Here is a 26686-nt window from a genome sequence, read left to right as displayed (position 1 = left end):
CCAATGAGGCCTCCACTGCCGAGAGGTCTGAGGAATTAAAGGCCGGCACAATAATTTCTTCATTAATGTGGAAATGAGAGCACCTTAGGAAGGAACCCAGGGTGAATTTGAAGCACTGCCCTGTCCCTATGAAAAACTAGAAATGGGGAACGACAAGAGAGAGCACCTAAATCAGAAACTCTTCTGGCGGAAGCAATGGCCAGAAGAAAAACAGTCTTGGCAGTAAGTCATTTGAGATCCACTGAGCCCAGTGGTTCCAATGAAGGGCTCTGGAGAGCCCCAAGAACAATAGCCAAATCCCAAGGTGCTACAGGAGGGACAAAGGGATAATGGATACGAAGGACCCCCTGCAGAAAAGTGCGGATTTCAGAAAGAGGAGCAATCCTTCGCTGGAACCACACTGAAAGGGCCGAGATATGGACCTTCAGTGTAGCAAGGCAGAGACCAAGGTCTAAACCTGCTTGCAGGAAAGCCAACACTCTGGGTATCCTAAACACCTGGGGGTCATAACTTTTTGGACGATACCATTCAAAATAGGTATGCCATACCCTGTGGTAAATTCTAGCAGAAGCAGGTTTACGCGCTCTGAGCATGGTGTTAACCACAGAGCCAGAAAAACCCCTGGACCTTAAGTGGGATGTCTCAAGAGCTACGCCGTCAAAGACAGATGACCCAGATCTGGGTAGAGGCAAGGACCCTGAGACAACAGGTCCGGACGTTGAGGCAACAGCCCCGGAGTGTCGATGGAGAGACTGCAAAGATCTGAGTGCCATGGACGTCAGGGCCACGCTGAAGCCACCAGCAGGAACATGCCTACCTCTTGTTTGAACTTCCGAATTACTCGAGGAAGGAAAGAGATTGGAGGAAACAGGTACACAAAATGGAAAATCTACTTGACTGACAGAGTGTTCACCAAGAGAGCAGTGGCGTCTCTTATCCTGGACCTGTACTGTGGGAGCTTGTGATTTAGTCGTGAGCCAATGAGGTCCACGATTGGAAGGCCCCACCTGTCCACTAGGAGCTGAAACACTTCTTGGTGAAGAGACCACTCCCCTGGATGCACGTCGTGACGGCTGAGGGAGTCTGCTTCCCAATTCAGCACTCCTGGAATGAACACCGCCGATATGGCTGATAGATGGCCTTCCCCTGCAATACAGTGACCGGTCTCTGGCCGGGCACCAAACGAAACTGAGGAGCCTCTGATCCGGGGGCGGGGTATAGAGGGAGAATGTCTTTGTAGTCACCTATACCCCAAGTTTTCCTGTGGACCATCTATGGACCCTGTAGTAGAAAGTAAGCTATTAGACCACATAGCGACAACTCTTATATATAAAATGAATTGGTCTGTTTGTCAGTCTGTCCGGTTATGCATTCGGACACCCCTGCACCGATTGGGATGAAACCAACGCAAGGTGGTCCAGTTGGATCCCTGACAGGTATTAGGGGGGTTAGGTTACCGGTCAGATCTCCTGTTGATGTACACTGGGCAGACCTTTGACCTGGGGAGTCTGTTCTGAGCCTTCCACAGGATGGATTTGGACGAAAATGTCACAGAATTGTAGCATTAGATACCAGAAGACATACTAGGGGGTTGAGAGTCCCAGTCGGACCTCCTGTTGGTGTATGCTGGGCAGAACTTTGACCCGGGGAGCCTGTTCTGGGCCTTCCACTGGATTTGGACGGACATCACATAATAAAATTTAATAACTTGAAGATTTTAATCCGGGCAATACCGTGCACTTCAGCTAGTCATTTCTAAAAACAGAAATATAAATTTTAAACATTTAGTATAAATACAGTATGTTTGATTGTATATTAAAATACAAATGTTTCAGTTGTGTGTACAATTTGCCATACAATATCAGAATTCTGTACTTCTAATTGTTTTTGTCTTCATTGTGTTATTTTGTATTATGCCTTAAACCAGCAATGACAGAAAAACAGATTTAGTTTAAAGGTTACATTTATTTTTTGTGCGTTTATTTTAATGTTTAGCTTTTTTCCCAGTAACTGAAGTCTGTAGGTTTGGTGGTTTTCTCTCAGTTCTCAGAATGGCACATACCAGAAAAATAATAACAGAAGTGCAAGAGACATAAAAATTTCACTTTCAGATCCCAAGATTTTGAAAAAATTCACCACCACCAACAGTAACAGATATCATGGAGGACCTGAGCTTGACAATATGTCTATGGTAGATGCAGCAGTGTTGTTCTTTTTTTTGCTGCTAAAAATATGAAGTGGGAGATGTTCTGATACAACTCTGTGGTCAGTGTTCACTTATCTAGTATGATAAGCAGTAATTTCATACAGTGCGAATAAAATCCCTTTCATTAAAGTGTGACTTTTGTTAGTGCAATCGGCTCTGTAGCACCTCCTTTTGATAAACAGGCTGTCAAAAGCTCACAAAGAAAGCCATATATCAGCATCGGAGAACACAGAGACTTGTTCTTGTGGCTTGTTTCATTGGCATAATAATCAGTCATAAAAATTGACCTTTTATCAATAGGAACAAGGTAGCTGTTATTTTATAGAGAAAAAGAATGTCCCATCTTAATAATACCATATATTAAATTGGTGTTTAAACTGGGTTAAATTTCCAAATTAATTGCTTGCATCTTGTATCCAGATCACTTTGTTGTGGAGACTGCAAGTGACTGGAGCAAACGTTTGCAGCCAGCTGGCAATTGCACTTTCGCCCAGGAGATTTTCAGGTATCTCAAAGTCGTGCTACTGGGAGCTTTTGTACAGGCACCTGTAGCCCTATAAAACAAAAATGGACATATAAAATCTAAAAACAGCTGTACACAGTGAAATCAAAACTATGATACTTGTTTAAAATCTCGCTGCAAATGTACCTAGAAAACAAATAAAAATATACTTGGCAGAACTGCCAGGCAGAAATATAGTTCATACAGTAGATAATATTTATTATACAGGAAAACCTTGCAGGTAAGCAAATTTAATATTTTTAGACAACTGAACTGTACACATGCACAAGTCATAATTATGTAAGTTTGCACTGCAATCTACTACACAACACAGCAGGCCAGACAGTTTACAATTCGGCATCTCTTCCCGAGCGATCAATGTCTAATGTTGCCATATAAGTATTTGGCCAAACTTGATATCAGTCCGAAAGGATCAGCAACAGGTTAACTTCCAAGTTCACAGGAGCCTGTTAGTGTTGTTAGAAAATGACTGCACAAATAGGCCAAAGGTCATTTTTCGAAAATGCCATTATGCCAAATATTGCAGTATATGTGGCCAGCATTACAGACATCAATTTACTCATGGGTCCGCTTTCAACATTTTCATTAATGCTATCCAAAAATCTGAGAGAACACAGGTCACGGTCTAATGTTAATTTAATAATGAACAAAGAAAAAAAAATCCAGAATGTATAGTTAGAAAAGTCCTAAATCTATAAGATGTAGTGGGAAATAAAATGATATATTAAAATAAAAAAATATAATTGAGACTTACCAAGTTCATCTGCCATTTTCACCAAGACTTCCTTTTCTACTATGAAGGTGGTTCCACTAACCCTAAGAAATCACAAGAATGTTATAAAGCAGGATGCACATTACAAAAAATACACTTTAATATTGCAATGTAGTTGTTTTGTAAATTTCTTAATACATAACAATTAAAAGTCAAATGTTGACATTAATATGACTGCAGATTGTAAAGAACACTAGTTATAAAAAAGCTTTCACTGTTGTATTTCATAGTTTACCTGAAAAATACAAATCTGATTTTTGTATTAATAAAGTAGGACTTTTTTTTTTGTAGTTTTGGTCCTCAGACCTTTCCTAATGCCCCACTATTTTATGGATCTCCTCAATGGAGAAAAAGGACGAAAAGTTAACTAAGCAAACGTAAGCCAGTGGCCATCATGAAGTTCAGGCATGTAAGGTGGCGTTGCCATAAAAGGAGCGGCCCCACACTAGACACAGGCCAGCCAGAAGGGGACCACTCTTGCTAGGGTGATGGCCGATTACATATTGGGCCCTGGGGGAAAGTGCAGACCTTAACACAATAGAGAGTCTCTTCCTTGGCTAGCTTAAAAATAAGAAGCGATCAGATTACTTGATGCCAGCCAAAGTTGGTTGTGGTAGAAATGAGGCACGATGTATCAGAGACTTCCTGGTGTCCACCAGTATGCCCCACAAGGAGATATGCTGCAGGAAGTCCAAAGTTTGCAGCCTTCAGATCTTCCCCTTGGTGTGGCAGGCTGGTAATCAAGGCAAGTGTGGTATAGAGACAGCAGGCAAAAGAAGAGTTGAGTGGGTTAGGCCTGGTACAGATGTGTCCTCATAAATCTAGCCTTAATATGCCATGTAGTAAAACTTGCCCGGCGTGAGTGAGCCGCCTGGTCCCATGCAACTCTGCTAGTGTCGGGCGTCTTCTTTCCCGCATATTTATCTAAGACGCACAAGCAGACTGTGCGGATTAATTTGATATGTGACAATTGTATATCTGTGTGCACCTGAGTCTGTATATGAAGCACAATGGAACTTGGAATGATAAAAAACTGTGGCAGCTACATTGTAGCACTTCGTATACAGATTCAGAGACTCCATCGCACACAGATAACAAGAGATATGGTAAGAACTTACCTTTGTTATCTCTGTTTCTACGAAGTCCATAGGGTCCACAGGGTTGACCTTGGGGTATAGCTGGATCTGGATCCACAGGCACCACGCAGTTAAAGCTTTGCTGCTCCCAGGATGCACTTGGGTCCGTCCTCCTCTATACCCCACCCCCGACACCTCAGTTGGTAAGCAGCCAAGGCCGGAGGAGGAGACTAAAGAGAGAGAAGGAAGACTGGAACACACAAGAAACCATACTCACAGAAATGGGAGACGGAAAACCGGTGACCAGCCACACAGCCCATTTGAAGCCAGATGCGTCAGTGCGGGCGCCCTGTGGACCCTATGGACTTCGTAGAAACAGAGATAACAAAGGTAAGTTCTTACCATATCTCTTGTTTTCTACTTCGGGGTCCATAGGGGGTCCAAAGGGTTGACCTTGGGGATGTCCCAAAGCAGTTCAACTAAGGGCGGGGCCGCTCCTGTGCTGAAAGGAGTACCCGGCGCCCAAAGGATGCATCCTGAGAGGCGAAGGTGTCAAACGCATAAAACCTCAAAAACGTCTGAATTGAAGACCAAGTAGCCGCCTTACACAGCTGAACAGCGGAGGCGCCACGTCTAGCAGCCCAAGAGGGACCCACAGAACGAGTGGAATGAGCCTTAACAGAGGCTGGCACAGGTAAACCCTCCTGCGCATAAGCCTCACAAATAACTGAACGAAGCCAACGGGCTAACGTTTGCTTGTTGGCAGGCCAACCCCTCTTGTGAAAACCGAAGAGGACAAACAAAGAATCCGACTTCCTAACCGAAGCAGTCCGGTCCACATAGATTCTAAGTGCCCGGACCACATCCAAGGAAGCCTCACTAGCAGAAAGATCAGGTGACTGAAAAGCTGGCACAACAAGTTCCTGATTAATGTGGAACTTTGAAACCACTTTGGGCAAAAACTCAGGACGCGTGCGGAGCACCGCCCTGTCCTGGTGAAAAATCAGAAAAGGAGGGCGACAGGAAAGCGCCCCCAATTCTGAAACCCTCCTGGCAGAAGCAATTGCCAGGAGAAAAATGGTCTTAAACGTCAGCCACTTGAGCTCCACCGACTCAATCGGCTCAAAAGGAGGACCCTGCAAGACCCTCAGTACCACCGCCAAGTCCCACGGAGCCACCGGAGGCACGAAGGGAGGCTGGATCCTGAGAACACCTTGGAAAAAGGTGTGAACATCTGGCAGTGTAGCAATCCGTCGCTGAAACCACACAGACAAAGCAGACACATGAACCTTCAGAGAGGCCAGGCGTAAGCCGAGGTCCAAACCCGATTGAAGAAACTCCAAGATTCTGGAAACCCGGAACACATGCGGATCATAGTTTCTGGATTCACACCACTGAAAATAAGTGCGCCACACCCTGTGGTAAATCCGCGCGGAAGCAGGCTTGCGTGCCCTAAGCATGGTACCAATGACCGAACTGGAGAAACCCCTAGACCTCAAGACGGCTGTCTCACGAGCCACGCCGTCAAAGACAGCCGACCCAGATCCGGGTAAAGGCAGGGCCCTTGAGACAACAGGTCCCGACGCTGAGGAAGAAGGTACGGAGCGTCGATGGAGAGGCACCTCAGATCGGAGTACCAAGGACGTCTGGGCCACGCCGGAGCCACCAGCACGAGCGTGCCGCCGTCCTGCTTGAATTTCCACAGAACCCGAGGAAGCAGGGATATCGGAGGAAACAGATACGCCAGGTGAAACGTCCATTTCACCGACAGAGCGTCTACCAGACAGGCGCCTGCGTCTCTTGTCCTTGCCCCGTAAACGGGCAACTTGTGATTGTGACGGGAGGCCATCAAGTCCAGCTCCGGCAGCCCCCACCTGTCCACGAGTAGCTGAAACACCTCTGGGTGAAGCGACCATTCCCCGGGATGCACGTCGTGACGGCTGGGGAAGTCCGCCTCCCAATTGAGGACTCCGGGAATGAAGACTGCCGAGATCGCTGGAATGTGACACTCCGCCCAAGCAAGAATGCGAGACACCTCCGACATTGCTGCCTGACTGCGAGTTCCCCCTCGGTGTGGTTGATGTACGCCACCGTGGTGGCGTTGTCGGACTGCACCTGAACCGCCCTTCCGTGAAGAGCGGGGCCGGACGACTGCAGGTCCCTGTACACAGCCCGCAGTTCGAGGATGTTGATGGGGAGAAGTGCTTCTTCCACGGACCAACGACCCTGAAGCGATAATGAGCCGGTCACTGCCCCCCAACCCCGGAGACTGGCATCCGTCGTGAGCAGGACCCAGTCCGGGATCCAAAAGGGGCGCCCCTCGACCAGATGCGCTGTCTGAAGCCACCAAGCCAAAGACTGCCGAACCTCCGGGGACAACACCAGCATCTGAGAGCGGATCCGGTGAGGTAACCCATTCCATTCCGATAGAATCAGCCCCTGCAGGGGCCGGGAATGGAACTGGGCAAATTCCACCATGTCGAATGTCGACACCATGGACCCCAGAACTCTCATAGCTGAATGGACCGACAGGCGGCAACTGCTCAGGCAACTGTGTATGGAGGAGACAGCTGCAGGGAGGAGACCTTCTCCGGAGTCAGGAAAATCCGTTGCTGACGAGAATCCAGCAGGGCTCCCAAATGAACCATCCGCTGTGATGGAATCAGGGAGGACTTCTTCCAATTTATCAATCACCCGTGTGCTTGAAGACAAGCAATGGTCAGGTGGAGATGTCGAAGAAGCACCTCCGGGGAGCTCGCCAGCAGCAGAAGATCGTCCAGGTACGGCAACAGACGTAGACCCTGACCCCGAAGGTGGGCAGCCATAACCGCCATCACCTTGGTGAACACCCTCGGAGCCGTGGAAAGGCCGAAAGGCAACGCCCGAAATTGGTAGTGATGGTTCAGGATAGCAAACCTCAGATACCGCTGATGTGCCGGTGCTATGGGCACATGGAGATAGGCGTCCTGGATATCGAGGGAGACCATATAATCCCCGGGTTCCATCGCCAGAATGATGGAACGTAACGTTTCCATCCTGAACCTGGGAACTCTGAGGTATCTGTTCAGAGACTTCAAATTCAGGATAGGGCGATGAGAACCATTGGGTTTCTGTACCAGAAACAGAGTAGAATAGTACCCCGTCCCGCGCTGAGACTGCGGAACGGGAACAATGACCCCTGCTTGTAGCAAGGATTCTATAGCTACCTGAATCTGACCAGCTTTGGTCTTGTCCAGAGAAGGACTCGTACAGAAAAACTGGTGGGGCGGCCTGAACCGAAAAGACAGGGCGTACCCCTGAGAGACTACTTCTCGAACCCAGGCATCCGTGGTGGTATTGTGCAAACACTGGGCGAATTGGAGAAGTCGGCCTCCCACTCTGAGGTCCCCCAGAGAGAGGCCCGTCCCATCAGGCAGCAGGCTTATCTTCCTGCTTGGAAGAAGGGCGCCGAGCACTCCATGCTTGCTTCTTGGGCTTGGGTGCGGCCTTGGTCGCCGAATGTCTCGGGAAGGACTGGCCCTTGGCCTTACCCTGAACCCGAAAGGACCGAAAGGCAGAGCTCCTCACTTTAGCCGGCGCAGAGGCCGAAGGGAGGAAAGCGACTTGGACTTAGCCAAAGTATCCACTATTTTGTCCAAATCCGGACCAAATAGTAAATCACCATTAAAAGGCAAGGCCTCCAGACCCTTTTTTGACTCTGCATCAGCCCTCCAGGACCTCAGCCACAGGGAGCGCCGAGCAGACACCGCTGCAGCCGACACCCAAGAAGTGAGCAGGCTGGCATCCAAAGACGCTTCCCCAATATAGGAAGCTGCATCCCGCATCTGTCCCACTAACGCTCTCTGGATATCCGGAGCCTCATCAGGAAAGGTATCCTCCAAGGCATTGGCCCATGCCTCAATGGCTTTAGCCACCCAGGAGATAGCCATGGACGGGCGAGCCACCGCCCCGGAAAGAGAATAAATGGACTTTAAACAAGTCTCCACCTTCCTGTCCGTGGGATCCTTCAAAGAGGAGATAGACGGCAATGGCAGCGTTGCGCTTTTGATCAAGCGTGTAACGTGGGAATCCACCGCCGGCGGAGTCTCCCATTTCCTGCAATGAGCTTCAGGAAAAGGATAGTTCGCCGCCAACCTCTTCTGTGGATGGAACCTCTTACTGGGTAATTGCCAGGCCGCCGCCATATGATCCGATAATTGATCATACAGGGGGAACACAGTTGAAGTCACCTTGGTCTTTTTAAAATTAGGAAACTTCGACCTAGGAGCCGGCGCATCATCCTCAACATGTAGGATAGCCCGCACCGCCCTAACTAAGGCTGGAACATTAATAGAGGACTTAGCTTCCACCTCCTGCCCCATGGCATCAGAGTCAGAGTCCTCATGGATTTCTCCATCATCTGAGGACACTTCCATCATCTGAGGACAACTGCGCAGCTAGTGAACTCACAACCGGACGTTTAGACGCCCTTGGTGGCACATCACCTTGCAACATGGACTGAAACGCCGAGGATGAAGCCGCCAGACTCTGTACGGAGCTGGAGAGAACATCCACCCAAGGCGGAGGAGCCGTCGGAGCAAAACTCTGCAAAGGCACTACAGACTGACGCGTCACTGGGGAAGACTGCACATACACAGGCAGTCCCGAGTAAGGACCCACAGTCTGGGCCCCGGGGGGAGACCGCAACATTTGTGGAACACCCGGGGAATGGGGGATGGTGGGCTGCGGCAACGCCCTAGAAGGGACCGCTGATGGGACCGATAACCGGTCCGCAATAGACGCCAGCACCTGTGAAAACATCGCCCAAGGAGGGTCCTGTGATACAGAGGGGTTGGAGGGGCCCGGTACCAGCTGGCACCGCCCGCACAGACCATCCTGAGATAAGTCCTCCCGATCAACTCCAGCAGCACAGCGTCTGCAGGAAAATAGCACAGGAGCCACAGAGCGCTCAGTCTCCTCATCAGACATGATACCGTAAATCACAAGAAATACGTATCACCAGAGGAATTACGGTTTTAACACCCGCGCACTCACCAGTATGCGACACAACAGCCCAGATATGGTACTGTGTAGCACACAACAGTATGTGACTTACCACACAAATACGTGATTTATATAAGTGAGGGTCTCAGAAAAACGCCCTTCCCCCACACACCTGCCGGGCCATAGGAGAAGGAAAGGGATAGTTATAACCTGACAGCAAGGAGAATAAGTCACAGACAGGCAGCACTAGCAATAGTCACATACAATGCAGAAAAGTTAGTACTCACTGCACCTTCCGCTACAATCAACCGCCCAGATTCAGTGTCTGGGAGGGCTATAGCGCTGTGTACACTGTCCTTTGGCAGGGGAGAGGTACACAGGGGGACCGGTCCACTTGATACCGCCTGGGAGTCTGCGATGCCTGCCAGTAAAGATGGCCGCCGGAGACCTCAGAGGAGGAGTGGCCGTAAGATAAGAGCAGCTCAGCGACGCCAGACTGCTAGTTGAAAGGCGCTCTGAGCTGAGGGGAGGAGCCGCTAGACAGGGAAGGCTGCCTCCCCTGGCTAGCAATTAACCCCCGGGTTGCCAGTCCCGCTACCAGCCTGTTACCCTGGTGGTCTAGCGGACACGCGGGGTATTCCTCAATAGAAGGGGAGCCCGCCGCCGCCGCTAGCGCCTCCGGTCTGTCCCCAGAGACCGGAGGCTTCTGACTGCATAAAAAGTATCCGCGGGCCGCCGCACGCGGCGACCCGCGGCTTACCTGATCCCCGTCGCGTCTGGCAGCAGTCAAGGGAGTCCCCAGAGCCCGGCTAGTACAGGCTCTGGGGTCCCGCCGCGATCCCCAGAGCTGTACTGGCGTCGCGGCGCCAGCGGGGAGAAGGAGCGGCAGCGTGGACGTCCTAAAGGACAGTCTGATGCTGCCGCTCTAAAAGTGTAAAAAAAGTAGAAAAAAATAAAAAATTTCTCTTTTAAAATAAAGCTTAGGGGCTGCTCCTGCAGCCCCACTGCGACAGGGTGACCCGACTCCGGCCGGGCACCAACTAAAACTGAGGTGCCTGTGGTCGGGGGCGGGGTATAGAGGAGGACGGACCCAAGTGCATCCTGGGAGCAGCAAAGCTTTAACTGCGTGGTGCCCGTGGATCCAGATCCAGCTATACCCCAAGGTCAACCCTGTGGACCCCCTATGGACCCTGAAGTAGAAATATACAAGTGTTGCATAGTAAATTAAACAGCACAATCTGCTCATGCATCCTAGTCGCATTGCATCTTAGATGCCTATTTTACAAAAAAGTTGCCTGGCGCTAGCAGAGTCTCGCGGAACCTGGCGCTCCGAGCTTTTTGGCGCGTCTGCAGCAAAGATGTGTAAGGCCACATCTGTACACTGGAAAACATCAGGAAGCACAAAGTAGGAAGCTAGAAGCAAACAGCCACTGATCAGGCAGAACCGATGTGGGCAAAAATCCCTGGCATAGTCTATTTTTTAACTCATGGAGCTAGCTGCACGTCCACAGATTGTAAATCAAGGTACTTTTCTATCCACTTCTTTTTGCTGATATGTCAGCAAAGTACTCCATGTCTCAGAGTGCAATTGGCCAGGAATTACCTGGTCCATCAAAGCCACACTGGCTTGGGCACAATTATTGGCAAAATTGGTGCAAGAATTTGCTAAGGGTTTCTCCTCTTTAGAGAAGATTTTAGAGAACTCTTCAATGGCTATGTATCGAAAGTATCAGAGTTCTGGGGTTCAGTGTATTTGACCCGTCCTGGGAAATGTCTGATTCTAAGTACTCTTCGCATTAAAAGGGTGAATTAGAATACAAAACAGACAGTGAGGACTTCTCCCCATATGGCAAAGACTCTGCTAGCCAGCATGTGGTGGATGATTTTAGTGCCGGGGTTATGCCAGACACAGCATATTGATATCAAGAAGTCAGCAGAGGCTGGTGTGTTTTGAAGTAAGAAGTAGCAGTTGCTTTCTTGGACAATTTTCTCTGTTTAGCTGGGTACACACTGACAGATATATTGGAGAGTAGAACAATTGATCGGCTAATATATCTGCTGCCCATCGGTGGGTGTGTACTAGTGATATGTCTGTGAACAACGTTGTTCACAGACATATCGCGTCTGCCGTGCTGCAGAGTCGATGGCAAACATATCTCCAGATATATCTGGCCATCGGCCAGTCTGTATGGGCGGTCGGTGCAGCAGAGGCCGCGGGGAGGGGGCAGACACCCGCTGCCAGAAGCAGATGATCACCATTCAGTGTGTATGAACGACCATCCTCTGCAGACATATGGTGTGTACCCAGCATTAGTCATTAACTAAACACAAACTAAAGAGTAATATTATATTCAAATAACAGACTTTTTATCCCTTATCAAATGAGGAAACCGATCAATAGGAATCTCCATTTAAGCTCCTACAGCGTGATTGTGTATGGCCACCGCTATTCCAATACTGAATGCTGCAGCCTTTAAGGACAGTAGCAATAGAAAATATAAATTTTTCTAAAATCTTTTATATAGTGGCTAATGCTGTTTTGAGATCCATTTTAGCCTTGGTCTGGGTCAACAAGGTTGTGGGAAAGTGGTTACATGTGTTTGTTAGCCACAATGTCCTCGGTGCAAAAGTTTTACCAATTATGGTTGGAAGATGTTGCACACACTCAGCCAAAAGGGCAGATCCCTATGGTCAAGTATCCCCCAAGTGGTTGAAAGAGGAAATATGATTTTTCTACAGTACTTCCGTTCAATGCTTTTCTCTGAATTTATTGGGGGACACAAGCACTCGCATAATTATGCTCTAGTACCCCTGAAAGTCTACTAAGGTTAATTTTACTAATTTTTTCTAGGTGATGTTGCTTCTCTGTTATTTTCTCACTATGCTTATATCCTGTGGTAGTTGGTTAGAAAAAAGATCAGGTTCTTTATAAGGGGGGAAGGGGAGGGGGGGGGGGGGTGTAAAAAAGGGAGGAGCAGAAAATACTATTTTTAAAGTGCCAAAGTCATGAAGGAGGTTCTCTGCCTTCAAGGTCCAGTATCCCCCAATGGATTCAGAATTAAAAGGATTTAAATGTAAATATTAAAAAAAAGCTTTTAAGCATAAAAAGTGATGTGTGCATGTGTGTATATATGTATATATATATATATATATATATCTATATATCTATCTATCTATCTATATATATATATATATTATTATAAGGGCACAGTCATGCCCTTAAGTTAAGGCTGAATCGGAAAAAAAACAGAAATCTCCATAGAGAATTTCTGGGGGGGGGGGGGGGGCTAGGAGGGGGCATGGTGTTTAAGGGGCTACACCTTTAAAAGCTATAGGAAGTACTATAGAACTGTCGTTCGGTGCTGCATGCCAAATTTCAAGGCAAAAAAAAAAAAATGAGGATTTGGGAGTAATCTAAAGCTCCAACTGTCAGTTTTTTCTGACACTCTCAGTTGGGACTACTACTCAGGGTAGTGGGCGAATTTAGACTTGGGGTTTGTTTTATTAGGTAGCTATTGTTCCAGGGTAGGGCCTTTTGGGGTTCAAGTAATTGAGAAAGTTACAGTTTTTAAACTATTACCTCACAATTGCACCATTATAGAGATAGGAAGATTCAATTCCTTGCGCAGCCTCAGTAGGAGCCTCCAGCAGGTGTACTCACTGTGGCTTCACTTGGGTGCATGTATGTTTAATAAACTTTTACTTTGTACGGTGTGTGTAGAACTACAGGCACTAACTAGCAGGCATGTAATGTGGCCCACATGCTGGTAGTTGTGGTTCTCCAGGTACCAGCATGCGGGGGAGGGCAGGCTTGCTGGGAACTGTAGTTCCACAGCAAAAGACAATATTTAACTTCTATTTTTTACACCACATTACATTATCATCCCAGCACCCACCTTCCCAAAAGAGATAACAAAAAGGTAAAGAGATAACAAAGGTAAGTTCTTACCATATTTCTCATTTTCTACTTCATAGTCCATAGTGGTCCACAGCTTGGGGATGTCCCAAAGCAGTACCTTCAAGCGTGTCGATGCTCCTGTGCAGTGAAGATAATCCGCCGCCCGAAGGAAGCATCCTGAGTGGCAAAGGTATCAAAAGCATAATACCTCAAAAACATCTGGACAGAAGACCACGTGGCCCCCTTACAAAGCTGAACAGCCGAGGCACCACGGCGAGCTGCCCACGAAGGACCCACAGACCTAGTACAATGAGCAGTAACAGAGGGTGGAACTGGAAGGGCCTCGTGAGCGTAGGCCTCAGAGATCGGCATGCGAAGCCATCTAGCCAAACTTTGTTTATTGGCTGGCCAACCCTTCTTGTGGAAACCATAGAGTACGAACAAGGAGTCTGACAGGAACTGGTACGGCCCACATAAATCCTGAGGGTACGTACCACATCCAATGAGGCCTCACCCACCGAGAGGTCAGGGGAATTTAAGGCCGGCACAATCATTTCCTAATTAATGTGGAAACTAGAGACCACCTCAGGAAGGAAACCAGGGCGAGTCCGAAGCACCACCCTGTCCTGGTGAAAAACCAGAATTGGGGAATGGCAAGAGAGCGCCCCCAAATATGACACTCATCTGGCAAGAGCAATAGCCAGGAGAAAAACTGTTTTAGCAATAAGCCATTTTAGATCCACGGACTCCAGGGGTTCAAATGGAGGGCCCGAAGGACAACAGCCAAATCCCAAGGCGCCACAGGAGGAACAAAGGGAGGCTGTATGCGAAGGACCCCCTGAAGGAAAGTGCGGACATCAGAAAGAGGGGCAATCCATCGCTGGAACCACACTGAAAGGGCAGAGACATGCACTTTCAGGGAAGCAAGGCAGAGACCAAGGTCCAAACCCGCCTGCAGTAAAGCCAAAACTGGGACGACACCATTTAAAGTAGGTATGCCACAGCCTATGCAATTCCTGGCAGAGGCAGGTTTCTTGCTCTGAGCATGGTGTTAACCACAGAGCCGGAAAAACCCTTGGACCTTACGAGGGATGTCTCAAGAGCCACGCTGTCAAAAACAAACAACCCAGGTCCGGGTAAAGGCAAGGACCTTGAGACAACAGGTCCGGATGTTGAGGCAACAGCAACTAAGTGTCGATGGAGAGACTCCGAAGATCAGAGTAACAGTGACATCTGGGCCACGCTGGAGCCACCAGCAGGGCAGTGCCCGCTTCTTGTTTGAACTTCCAAAGTACCCGAGGAAGAAGGGAGATTGGAGGGAACAGATACACAAACCGGAAGGTCCACATGACCGACAGAGCATCCACCAAGCCTTGGTGTCTCTTGTCCTGGACCCGTACAGTGGCAGTTTGAGATTTTGACGAGAGGCCATGAGGTCCACGTCCGGAAGGCCCCACTTGTCCACTAGGAGCTGAAACACTTATTGGTGAAGAGACCATTCCCCGGGATGCACGTCGTGACGGCTGAGGAAGTCCGCTTCCCAATTTAGCACTCCTGGAATGAACCCCGCCCATGTCAGAATGCGGGACACCTCAGTCATTGCCGCCTGTCTTCGAGTTCCTCCTTGATGGTTTATGTAAGCCACGGTCATGGCGTTGTCTGACTGAACTTGCACAAGTTTTCCGTGAAGTATGAGTCTGGCTTGTTGTAGGGCCCTGAAGACTGCCCAAAGTTCCAATATGTTGATTGGCAGAGCAGACTCCTCTGCTGTCCACCGTCCCTGAAAGGAGTGTGGACCGGTCACTGCGCCTCAACCCGAGACTGTCGTCCGTCGTCATAAGGACCCAGTCCGTGATCCAAAAGGGGCGCCCCCTGGTGAGGTGCACAGTCTGCAGCCACCAAGCCAGAGATAGACGCACCTCCTGAGAGAGCACCATAGTTTGTGTCCTTATCCGATGGGGTAATCCATCCTACTTGGAGAGGATAAACGTCTGCAGAGGCCTGGAATGAAACTGGGCATATTCCACCATGTTGAACGTTGACACCATGGCTCCCAGTAATTGCATGGCTGAGTGTATGGACACTCAGCAACTCTGGAGGCATCTGCGTACCCGCATCAGCAAAGTGGAGATTTTATCCCCTGTCAGAAAGATCCTCTGCTGATGGGAGTCCAATAGAGCTCCCAGATGGAGCATCCTTTGAGATGGAATCAGGGAGGATTTCTTCCAATTCATCAACCACCCGTGCACCTGTAGTACAGATATCGTCAGCTGCAGGTGGTGGTGAAGTACCTCTGAAGACCCTGCCAACAGTAAGAGGTTGTCCAGGTACGGTAACAGGCGGACCCCCTACAGCCGCAGATGGGCTGCCATTACCGCCATAATTTTTGTAAACACTCGAGGTGCAGCAGAGAGGCCAAACGGCAGAGCCCGAAACTGGAAATGTTGTTGTGACACAGCAAACCTGAGAAAACGCTGGTGAGTTGAGGTATGCATCCTGAATAGCCAGTGACACCATAAAATCCCCAGGTTCCATAGCCAGTATGATTGAGTGCAGGGTTTTCATCCTGAATTGAGGTACCCTGAGGAATTTGTTCAGGTACTTGAGATTGAGGATAGGCCAGTGTGAGCAGTTTGGTTTTTGAACCAGAAACAGGTTGGAATAGTAACCCGTTCCCCTCTGGAACAGGACCGGGACAATGATCCCTGCCTGAAGCATGGATTGTACTGCCTCTTGAATAGTCAAGGCTTTGTCCGTGCTGTCCTGTGCAAAAGAACTGATGGGGAAGGCGTACCCCTGAGAGACCACTTCTCTCACCCAGGTGTCTGTGGTAGTCTGACACCAGCAATGGGCGAACTGCAGAAGTTGGCCTCCCGCCCTGGGGTCCCCCAGGAGGAGGCCCGTCCGTCAGGCTGAGGGCTTGTTGTCAGGTTTGGTAGCCGGACATCTTGCACTCCAAGCCTGTTTCTTAGGCTTGTGAGCTTTCTTGGTTGTGGATGGCCTAGGGAAGGACTGAGCTCTAGCCTTACCTGGGGCCCGATAGGTCCGAAAGGACAGAGGGGGTCATTCAGAGTTGGTCGCAAGAACTGATCGCTCACAACTGACTAGATGTTGCCCCACTGGGCATGCACACGACGGATCCGGCTCCGTCGTGCGCATGCGTGAGACCCGGTTAGCGACGGACGCTCCGTCGCTAGGGGTCTTGCAGCAGACGGGACGAGCTGTCGATGGTGAGTGACAGCTCGCCCCGTTTGGGAGGCGGGCAGGGGGCATGCCTGCCCAAACTGAACGCTTTCCGTTTGGGGGCGGCCCCAGTGGACAGCTTCCTGCTCGATCAGAGCAGGAAGCTCCCTGGGGCTTACGAGTGCCCAGACCCAACCTTAGGGTCTGGTCGTAAGCCCCGATGGTCGGTCGCTAGAGCTGTGGGTGTTAACCCACAGCTTAGCGATCGACAAGGAGGCGGTTGTTCAGGATGCAAGTGGCCGCCCTGATTCAGTGCAACCGCTTGCAACTAACGACCGCCTCTGAATGAGGTCCAGAGTCCTAGACCCTGAAGGAGCAGGAGCAGAGGGCAGACAAGCTGACTTAGTCGCTGCCAATGTATCCACGATTTTATCCAAATTAGGACAAAACAAGACTTTATCTTCATAAGGTAAACACTCCAAACCCTTCTTGGAGTCCGCATCTGCCCTCCAAGAATGAAGCCACAGAGAGCGGCGTGCCGCAAGGGCGGCAGTGGAGATCCTAGCATTTAATAAGCGGATATCTAAAGCCGCCTCGTTAACTAAGGTAACTGAATCTCGGAGGTTGCCACAAGATTCAACTGTTCTCTGGTAGCATTCGGTGCCAAGGACTTTACCAGGGTGTTAGCCCAACATTCCATAGCCCTAGCCACCCAGCAGATAGCCATAGCTGGTCTGCACGCAGCACCTGAAAGGGAATAAATAGATTTCAAGCAAACCTCCACCTTTCTATCAGTTGTATCCTTCAGGGACGACATGGAAGGCATAGGGAGGGTCGCGCTTTTTACAAAGTGTCTCCCATTTAGTAAAATAATCCTCAGCAAAAGGGTAAGCATAGGACAGATGCTTTTGCGGCTGGTAGCGCTTTCCAGGTGTTTTCCCCATGCCACTTCCAGGTGGTCCACCAGCTGGTCAGACAAAGGAAATATAGCAGCAGTCACCTTAGCATCCTTGAAAAAGGCATGTTTGGACTTAGGCGCTGGAGGTTTGTCCTCAGCTATGATTAAGGCTGCCCACACAGTCTATATCAGACCTGGAATATATATCTTTGACTTGGCCTCTACCTCCTGTGTAGGGGACTCAGAGTCAGATTCATCCAGGAGCAGCAAATCATCAGATGACATATCAACGTCATCATACAGAGTAGATTGCGATGACGGCAAAACTCTTTTAGCTGGCCTCCCCCTGCCGCACCTCAGCCACACTCTGTGACGCAGTGGGAATCGTATTAGCCCACTGAGGGGACAACACCTGCATGGGTGAAGCAGGGTTGGAGAGGGCATAAGTTGCTGCTGTGTAAACCCTGGCGGGGAAAACACAGGAGGACCTGCTAAACGCCCCGCAATGGCTGTTAGTGCTTGTGCAAAGCACGCCCAAGGGGGCTCCTGTGGAGTGGCAGATACCGCAGAGGGACCTGGAGGGGCAAAGCACCTGAAACATAATTCCTCAAGAACAAGTCTCCCACTCCTAACTCCGATGAACACTTTTTACAGAACAGCCGGCCTGGAGCCTGACTTGGCATATCACTCTCACTACCAGACATAACGAGTAGAATACCAGTAACAGTATGTGACCCAACACACAGAAAGAAAACTATACTGTGAGGAGGCACCCTGACAACACTTGTTATAAGGGCCCAGTAAGAAAAGGTACATGGACAGTAAAATGGCTGACAGGAGAAAGTGAAACAGACAGCGCTAGCATACAGTCACATACAATGCAGCGTAATCAACACCTGCACTTAATGGCACTACCATTCAACTACACAGACTTAGTGTCTGGTAGGATATATAGTGCTACATACACTGACCACGACCAGGAGGAGAGGTATGTAAAGGGACCCGGGCTCCACACCGCCTGTGAGATCTGCAACTTCAGCCAGGAGAAAATGGCCGCCGGAGATCTCTAAGGGGGCAGATCCGGAGGAGGAGGGCTGCCACAACCCAGCCAGAACGCGGTGGAAAGGTGCGCTGTGCAGCGGGGAGGAGTCGGCTGTTGAACAGGGAAGGCTGCCTCCCCTGGCCAGTGTTTAACCCCCGGGACGCTGGGCTCCTACAGTGTCTCCCCGCACCCTGCCAGCCTCTGTGCCTCCGGTGGTCTAGTGGAGAGTGTAGGACTCTGTGCCTGGCTCCACAGCTGTCATCCCCAGCCCTGGGAAAAAAAAAAAAAAAAAGACTGCGCCCAGCTGTTCTTCACCGCGATGATCAGCCGTTTACCTGTCCCCGTCGCGTCCAGCTAGGTAAGACCCCGGAGGCCTGCAGAGATCCCCGGATCTGTACCGGCGTCTCGGAGCCGGCAGGGTGATTATGCGGCAGCGCGGACGTCCCCTGGACTGTCCGCACAATAAAGGATTTTTTAAAAAAAAATAATAAAAGTCTTCAGGGGCTGCTTGACAGACCCCCTACTACGCACGGTAACCCGACTTCGGCCGGGCACTCAATGAACTGAGGTGCCTCTGGCCCAGGGGCGGGGTATAGGAGAGGTCCCAATGCACCCTGGGAGGAAAAGTTTAACTGTATGGTGTCCGGATGACTCTGCCATGTCTATACCACAAGGTCACTCTGTGGACCCCTATGGACTCTAAAGTAGAAATTATATTATATATATATATATATATATATATATAAAAATGATTATTATTTTTTTTCTTTAAATACAGTCAAATTAAATCTACTAGTGGTTGGAGCTATGGAGTTCTGCAGTAAAGGGCAGGGTGGCTTATATTTCACCATTGGTTTTGTATTGATAGAAACAACAACCACCAATAAGAGCAGGAAGAATATATTATACTCACAATTTACAAACTTTCACAATTCCCAGCTGTACAAAGGATGACAGTGTGTTCTTTTGCATATCAGAAGATAAGGCTTCATAACATCTTGTTACTCCTGTAAAAGTTATATGTATTAAAAAACAACTTAATTTCTGTTTTGCAATCAGTATTTTGTAAATGAATAAATACAGGAAATAGTACATCTATTTTCTCATACAGCCAAAGCATTATTTATTTTTTCAGTGTTAAAACAATTCTCCTTTTCTGTCTGATGCCGCTTGAAGAATTATTCTACACTTCTTCTCAAACTTCCAGACAAAATACCCATCTCCAATGCTCACAAGAAAAACAGCTGAAGCCAAAATGAAATCTGTCTATCAAGTTACAGCACAGCATTTATGCAAAGATAGTATCAGGAGTTCATGGTAGACATTAGGGGCTTTATGTAATAGCCTCCAAGATGCATGCATGAGATTTTTAAAACGGCAATCATTAAAAAGGCAAAAATCAACCTGGTTTTGCCTTTTCAATGACTTGCGCTTTAAAAATACTCCCATTAACCCATTGGCGTTGTTTTCTAAGAAATGGATTTATATCATATGTCCAATTTATGTATATGTATTTGCAGAATGTGATTGCGTTGTATAAATAACTGGTAATAAACAGAGAATATTTGGCCACTCACATCAGTCCCTGCCCCAGTAGAGCATACCATCCATATTTCCATACCACATGCTCACACACAAGGGTTAATTTTTGTCAGGAGCCAATTAACCTATCAGTATGTTGTGGGAGGAACACACAAACACGGGGAGAATATACAAACTCCAAACAGTTAGGGCCCTGGTGGAAATTTAACCCATGATCTTAGTACTGTGACACAGCAATGCTAACCATTACACCATCTGTGCTCAGAAATTAGCAATTCAGCAGATGTTGGTCTTCACAAATTGTCAGTGTGTTTATGAAAACTACATACACCACACCGGCAGTGCCACTTTAATGCTACAAAATATTAAAATAAAGGAACTGTACACAAAGAATATAAATTTCCACACATTCGGATGTAATTTATTAAGCCAGTCTGTGAATTAGGTAGTTGCAGTTGTTTGCTGCGCAGGGAATGTATTACTTGCATCACCTGTAACCTTGTGGGACATAGCTTAGGTCTGCCCATGCATCATAAAAAAAAGAAGCAAAGTGAAGCTAATTCAACCCCTTTCCTAGCCATAATTAGTTTTAGCAGAAAGGCAACAAATAAATAAAAAAATTCATGAATACGGTGTTAAACTGTTCCCAATGATGTAACAAAGCACCTGCACTAACCGTTTATGATGCGCTGTGACACAAAACTCCTTACACCGGATATGTACTGCTTTTCTGTTACGCTCTCTGACACCTCCTGTGAAAGGTACATGTAGGCCACCTGGAAAAAATTTAGCAAACCGAATATTTACTGTGTAATTAACAATCTTACATATAAAATATATAATAATTTAAAACATTTGCAAAATTAAATATTGAATTATGCAGAACATTTTATAAAATGTACTGCCAATCAAATCAGTCTCTGCTGCCACACAGACGTCATACTAAAGATACCTGGTAACCTTCTAAGAAGGGCTGTAACATTCTGAATAAAAACACAGCCGTATCTGTCCCTTTCTCAGTCATGATCACGTCATGTGGAGTTACATGAATGACATCACACTTGGACAGCAGAAAGCAGCCTTCTTCAAAATCCTGCCAAAGGAAAAATGGCACTTAGTAAATAGTCACAACGCACTATGGTTTAACATACTGGACATACACTGAGCAGCAATGCCAAACAAGGCACACACTGTAGTGGTTTATGTTGAAAAAACAAAAACAAACATATACTTGTGTCCATTCAATTCAAAATGTCATCTTCAATTTAAAATAACTCTATTCTCCAACTTGCCCTAGGAGAGAAAAGAAAAATTCTTCCTGCCCCATAATGGCAACCAGACCATCCCCTGGACGAAGTCTAACATTGTATATTGCGTTACTAATGCCAGTAGCCTGGTTGTTTCTGTATTATTGGGAAAATGTTCAATCCTTTCTTGCATTTTTCTACAGTGTCTGTAGCAATTGTTGTGGGAGTGCTTCCCAGATTCATGGGTCAGAAAGGAACTCTTATCGTATATTATTATTAATGCTATAAGGTGCCACCAGGGTTCTGCAGCGTCATACATGGTGGTGGAGATTGTCTCTTTTCTTTCAGCTACAAGGGTTGGTCTTGGGAAATCTATAGGTATATAAAGCTGAAGATTCCAGAAAAGTTTTGGTATTAATACATTTATACACCATGATCATACACCCTCCCCTTAATCTTATTTCTTCTAGTGCACATAGATTTTACTAGGACAATCTTTGCTCTATACCCCTTGTCATCTTCCATGCCCTAACTAATTCTGCTCTCTGTAGTTGCAGGACTTTTGGATAAATTGCCCAACATTGAATGGCATACTCACTAACAGTGTTTTCCCCAGGATCAATTTCACTGGTGCTCCGTCCAGCTTTTTTAATTTTATTTTATTTTACATGCTGCCCCGCACTACTATATCCTGCTCCAGGGGTCTGACTCCCAAAACGAAAGTCACTCTTCAATTACGTTACTGTCACACAGTAACAGATATGACTCTCATCAGAGATCCCTCCCCCATCTTTAAGATATAGGACACAGTTTACATGGCGAGAGCATTGCCAAAAGGGTAGAGAAAGAGTGCAGACGTGCATTGCTGGATTTAATTATATTTGTGTCCTAATAGCAAGTGGGCAATAACTGTAAGAGTCTTTACATTTTATTTAAGTGCCTCCAGCCAGATTACACTGCCCCCAACTGGCTAATTCTTAATGCCAACCAACTGCCATTTTCTAGAGAGAACACTGCACTAGTGCCTTATAAAAAAGGCAAATGATCATTCTCTCTCAAGTCACATTGTAGATAAGAAGTAGGACAAGTACATATTTTAAGCCTCAAAATGCAAACACTTAAAATAATTTACAATGAAGTGCATTTGTAATCTTACTGCTCAATCTCCCAATGTATCCATGTCTCTGTGGATAAACATCTTGGGGCCCATTTATCAATGATCGCTTTTGCAATGCATGCCAGTAACGCCCCTGATCACATTGCAAAAAGCAATCTCTTCGGCCGGATCATCCAGGACATGCAGAGACACGGGCTCCGCTACAGCGGTTGGCTGCTGGGGCCAATATCTGGAATGCATCGCATTCCGGATATTGGTAAATTTGGCAGCATCGCATCCCCCAGAGAAACCTATGGGGGATGTGGCTGCCAGCGGTAATGGAGGGATCACAGCAGGTATCGGAGATAGCTTCTGCGGTCCCTCTTTAATATATACAGGGGATACTTAGTATTTGAGGCAAACCCCCGAAAACGGATGTTTTCGGGGATTTTACCTCAAATACACTTTGATAAATGGGCCCCCTTGTATGGTAACTTTTACACTACTTTGTTACATCTGTAAACACAAAAAAAAACCGTATAAATTCCAACCACCACATCATCTACAAACAAATTGAAGAGCACTGGTCCTAAAGCTGGGTACACACAGTATGATGTGCACCCAGCGATGCGATCCACGATCAGACTTCCGACATATCGGGCTGTCCCCACACACGGAGCGATCCAGTGCCCAACATGCCAGCCCCCCCTGGAGGAGCGACAGACGACCCCACGGGAGTGCGCAGTGGACGATATCATGCCCACACACGGAACGACATAGCTGCGATATCGTTCCAATCTGTCGGATCGGCCGCTATATCGCTCATTGTGTGGGGGCTGTAACACAGGACCTGTACATCACTTCCAACTTTAGTCATATTTACCAAGGAGGTCAGCCAATGGCCTCCTATTTACAGACACTGTAGAAATATAGAAAGAGATTGATAATCAAGGGCTGACAAACACCTTCAGTATGCTATGTGTAAGCATTGTATACGTATAAATGGGGAGAGAACGTAAATTACGTTATACATCTGAAAATAGAGTAATTTGAAGTAATATATTTTTATCTAACAACCTCCTACACCTCAACCAGTAGGTAAGTAAAACTACTATCCCCAAAATTATTTGTAGTTCAGTAAATCAAACACTTAAGAGGAATATAGAAAGATAGGCCCATCTTGTGTGTTAATGTAAACACTGTATAGGTTTATCCTATATATTTTAATAAGGCATGTTTTAAGATTGCTTTTGATCCTCTGAATTTTATTAATAAATAAAAAATATTCTGTTTATACAATGTAGCCAAGTCATACTAATATACACAGTTGAGTCACATTATTATGACCACCAGCTAATAGCCAGAGTAACCGCCTTGTGCAGCACGGACAGCAGCTAGACGGGCTGAGAGTGACTCACTAAGATTCTGGTAGGTTGGCACAGGTATCTGGAGCTATGATGACTGCAGTGCATCCCACAGCTGCTGAAGGGTGCATGGTGGAGTGTCCATGGAGCGAACAAGGTAGTCCCACACATGCTCAATTGCGTTCAAGTTCGGGGAATTAGGGGGCCAGGGAAGTACTTGGAAGTCTTGGTCATGCTCGTCCAACCACTGTCGGAAATTTCTAGCCCTGTGACAGGTTGCATTGCCTTGCTGGAAGATCCCATCCGCCTCAGGGAAGACACGTCAACGTCTAACCGATCGATGAAGCAGAAAACGTGACTCATCGGAGAAGGCAACCCTTCGCTAATCAGTGGAGGTCCAATTTCAATACAGGCGTGAAAATTGAAGCCTTTTTTCCAACAATGCACCTTCATTAGCAGAGGAGCAGTAACCATGAGTTTGCTTCACAGCCCCATACGCAGCAAAGATCGCTGAACTGTCGTTTTAGACACACATCTGGTGGCCCCCAGGTTCGTTTTGACAGTGAGCTGTTCCACTGTTGCGAAGTTCACCACTCACATTAATGGCACGTGGTGTTCCGCAAATTTCACATCGGTTATTCACAATGGTGCCATTTGTCCAGTCACGATACACCTTCACCACAGCAGCACATGAATAGTTCACATACTTGCACGGTTTCAGAAATACTGCCACCCTTGGCCAGAAAGTCAATAATCATCCCTTTTTGCAACTCAGATAAATTGCCCCATGACAGCAACAACTGATGTGTGCATGCGGCCGATCGCCCACCAAGCCAGTGCATGGAACGTGACGTACTTCATGGGCTACATGCTGCTGACATCAAATTAATGTCACTCGACTGTGTATGTACAAAGCCCTCACCCAATCCTCTCCCATTTACATCTCTGACCTCATCTCCCTCCACACACCTGCCTGCCCACTTCGCTCCACAAATGCATGTCACCTCTCTTGCCAACTGATTGCTTCCTCCCGCTCCCGTCTCCAAGATTTTGCCTGTGCTGCTCTCACCTTTGGAATTCTCTCCCCCTCCCAATCAGACGCCCCACCTCTCTACTAATCTTCAAGTGGGCTCTCCAGAGAAGCTTCTTCATCAAAGCTTTCTAGCTCTCATCCTAACCCACTGCTCCATACTCCTTCTCACTATCTACCCCATCTGTGTCACCTGTCTGTCAGCCCTTTCCCTTTAGAAGGTAAGCTTTGACTAGCAGGGCCCTCATCCCTCACTTATACTATCATTTACTCCTAACTCCCACAACAGCACCTAACACTTGGTTGCTGGTGCCCTGCTGCTTATTTAAGGGTTATGATCACTAATGCAGCAATGTTTATAAACCATGTGGTAGACCTGCATTGTTTAGTACTGTTAATAACTGCTTTCTTATGTGCTCATTTGTTCATGCACTTTGTAGAGACTCTGAACTCTTGTTGTGCTATAAAAAGGCAGGTACTGGAGTTTGCTAAATATGCAGGAAAACACAAACATATACTGGGGATTGCACATACAAGAGTAGAGTGGACTCAAGGAATATATTGGGAAAGCTAGAAATGTGGTACTGGACAAAGGCCAAATACTGGGAGAGCTAGAAATGCTGGTACTGGGCAAAGGCCAAATACTGGGAGAGCTAGAAATGCTGGTACTGGGCAAAGGCAAAATACTGGGAATAATTATATATGCAGGTGCAGATTGCACAGACAAGACATATAGAGAAGATAGGCATACACTGGGAGAGTGCTAACTGCAAGTGCAGATTTGCACTGACAAGACAGAGCAGATTGACACAGCTCACAGCTGGACCCCCCAGCACATGTCTAATTAATACCAGCAGGTAATCTGACACTTCAGTGATACAGGGTAATAGCCACAGGAAAGCTGCAATATAATTAGCAGCACATATACAAAGACACACAGGGAAGGGACATGAAACACTGAAGGACTGTGAGAAAGCTAAAGTCTCAGAGTAAGGTTTAGCATGGAAGCGAATACAGGAAACTGGGAAACTGTGAGCAGGCTGAAGCAACACGCTGAAGGATTTAGCACAGAGCAACAGTGGGAGTAACACAGGCACTTGGAATAACAAAAGTTAAACAGCATCTTCCTGAAGTTCTGGGGTCAGATTTATACCCAGGGGTAGCAGATTATTGGAGCACAGCGTCAGCTGACTGAGATCATGCTACCATTGGTTAGGAGGACTGTCACATGAGAGGAACTATCATGGCAGCGCCCATGATGGTAACTCCGATCCCCAAAACACACAGCCGACCATGGAAGTCCGCAAAAGCACCTAAGGTAGAATACTCAGCATCTCACCCCTCACTGCACCAGGCGTCTGACCACAAGGAAGTCAGGGGAAGCCGGCACGGAGGTAAGAGATAGCCGATCCTAGGCTGAACCCTGACAGTACCCCCTCCTTTTAGGGTGGGCACCGAACACCCACAAAAGCTCAGCTGGAACTCCTCAGAAAGACACAAAAAATACTTGAAAACACAGGAAAGTCAAAAATCTTTGAAGACATAAGATGTTTTTGAAGATTAGAAGAACAAGGTACACAACTACCAGATGGTCTCTCAAACTTCAATTGGGACTAAATAATTGGAAAAAATGGTCAACTTGTCATAGAAAGGTTGGTCACCAGGAAGTCATCGACTCTTCTTCTTTTTCCGAGACTTTTTCGAACCACTAGAAGTAGAAGACTTAAGTTGCAAAGTGTCTTTCACGGGAACTACCGAAATTAGAGAGAGGTAAGAGATAGCCGATCCTAGGCTGAACCCTGACATATACACACACACACACACAC

General features: G+C 47.5%; 1 protein-coding gene across 1 annotated transcript in view; it reads right to left on the bottom strand.

Annotated features, from left to right (window-relative positions):
- Positions 1–1945: 1945 nt before the first annotated feature.
- The window catches only part of GNPAT (glyceronephosphate O-acyltransferase), a 118669-nt gene continuing 93928 nt past the window's right edge, over positions 1946–26686 (bottom strand). The window contains exons 12-16 of the mRNA XM_088457434.1: positions 21076–21216; positions 20800–20899; positions 19495–19588; positions 3484–3545; positions 1946–2760 (exon numbers count right to left, since the gene is read on the bottom strand). Coding sequence (XP_088313560.1) covers positions 2717–2760; positions 3484–3545; positions 19495–19588; positions 20800–20899; positions 21076–21216 — 441 coding nt within the window. The 3' untranslated portion in view covers positions 1946–2716. The remainder of the gene's footprint in view (positions 2761–3483; positions 3546–19494; positions 19589–20799; positions 20900–21075; positions 21217–26686) is intronic.

Source organism: Taudactylus pleione, unplaced genomic scaffold, assembly GCF_031769625.1.
Source record: "Taudactylus pleione unplaced genomic scaffold, aTauple2 ptg000760l, whole genome shotgun sequence".
Classification (NCBI taxonomy): Eukaryota; Metazoa; Chordata; class Amphibia; order Anura; family Myobatrachidae; genus Taudactylus; species Taudactylus pleione.
This window is presented reverse-complemented; position numbering and strand designations above follow the sequence as displayed.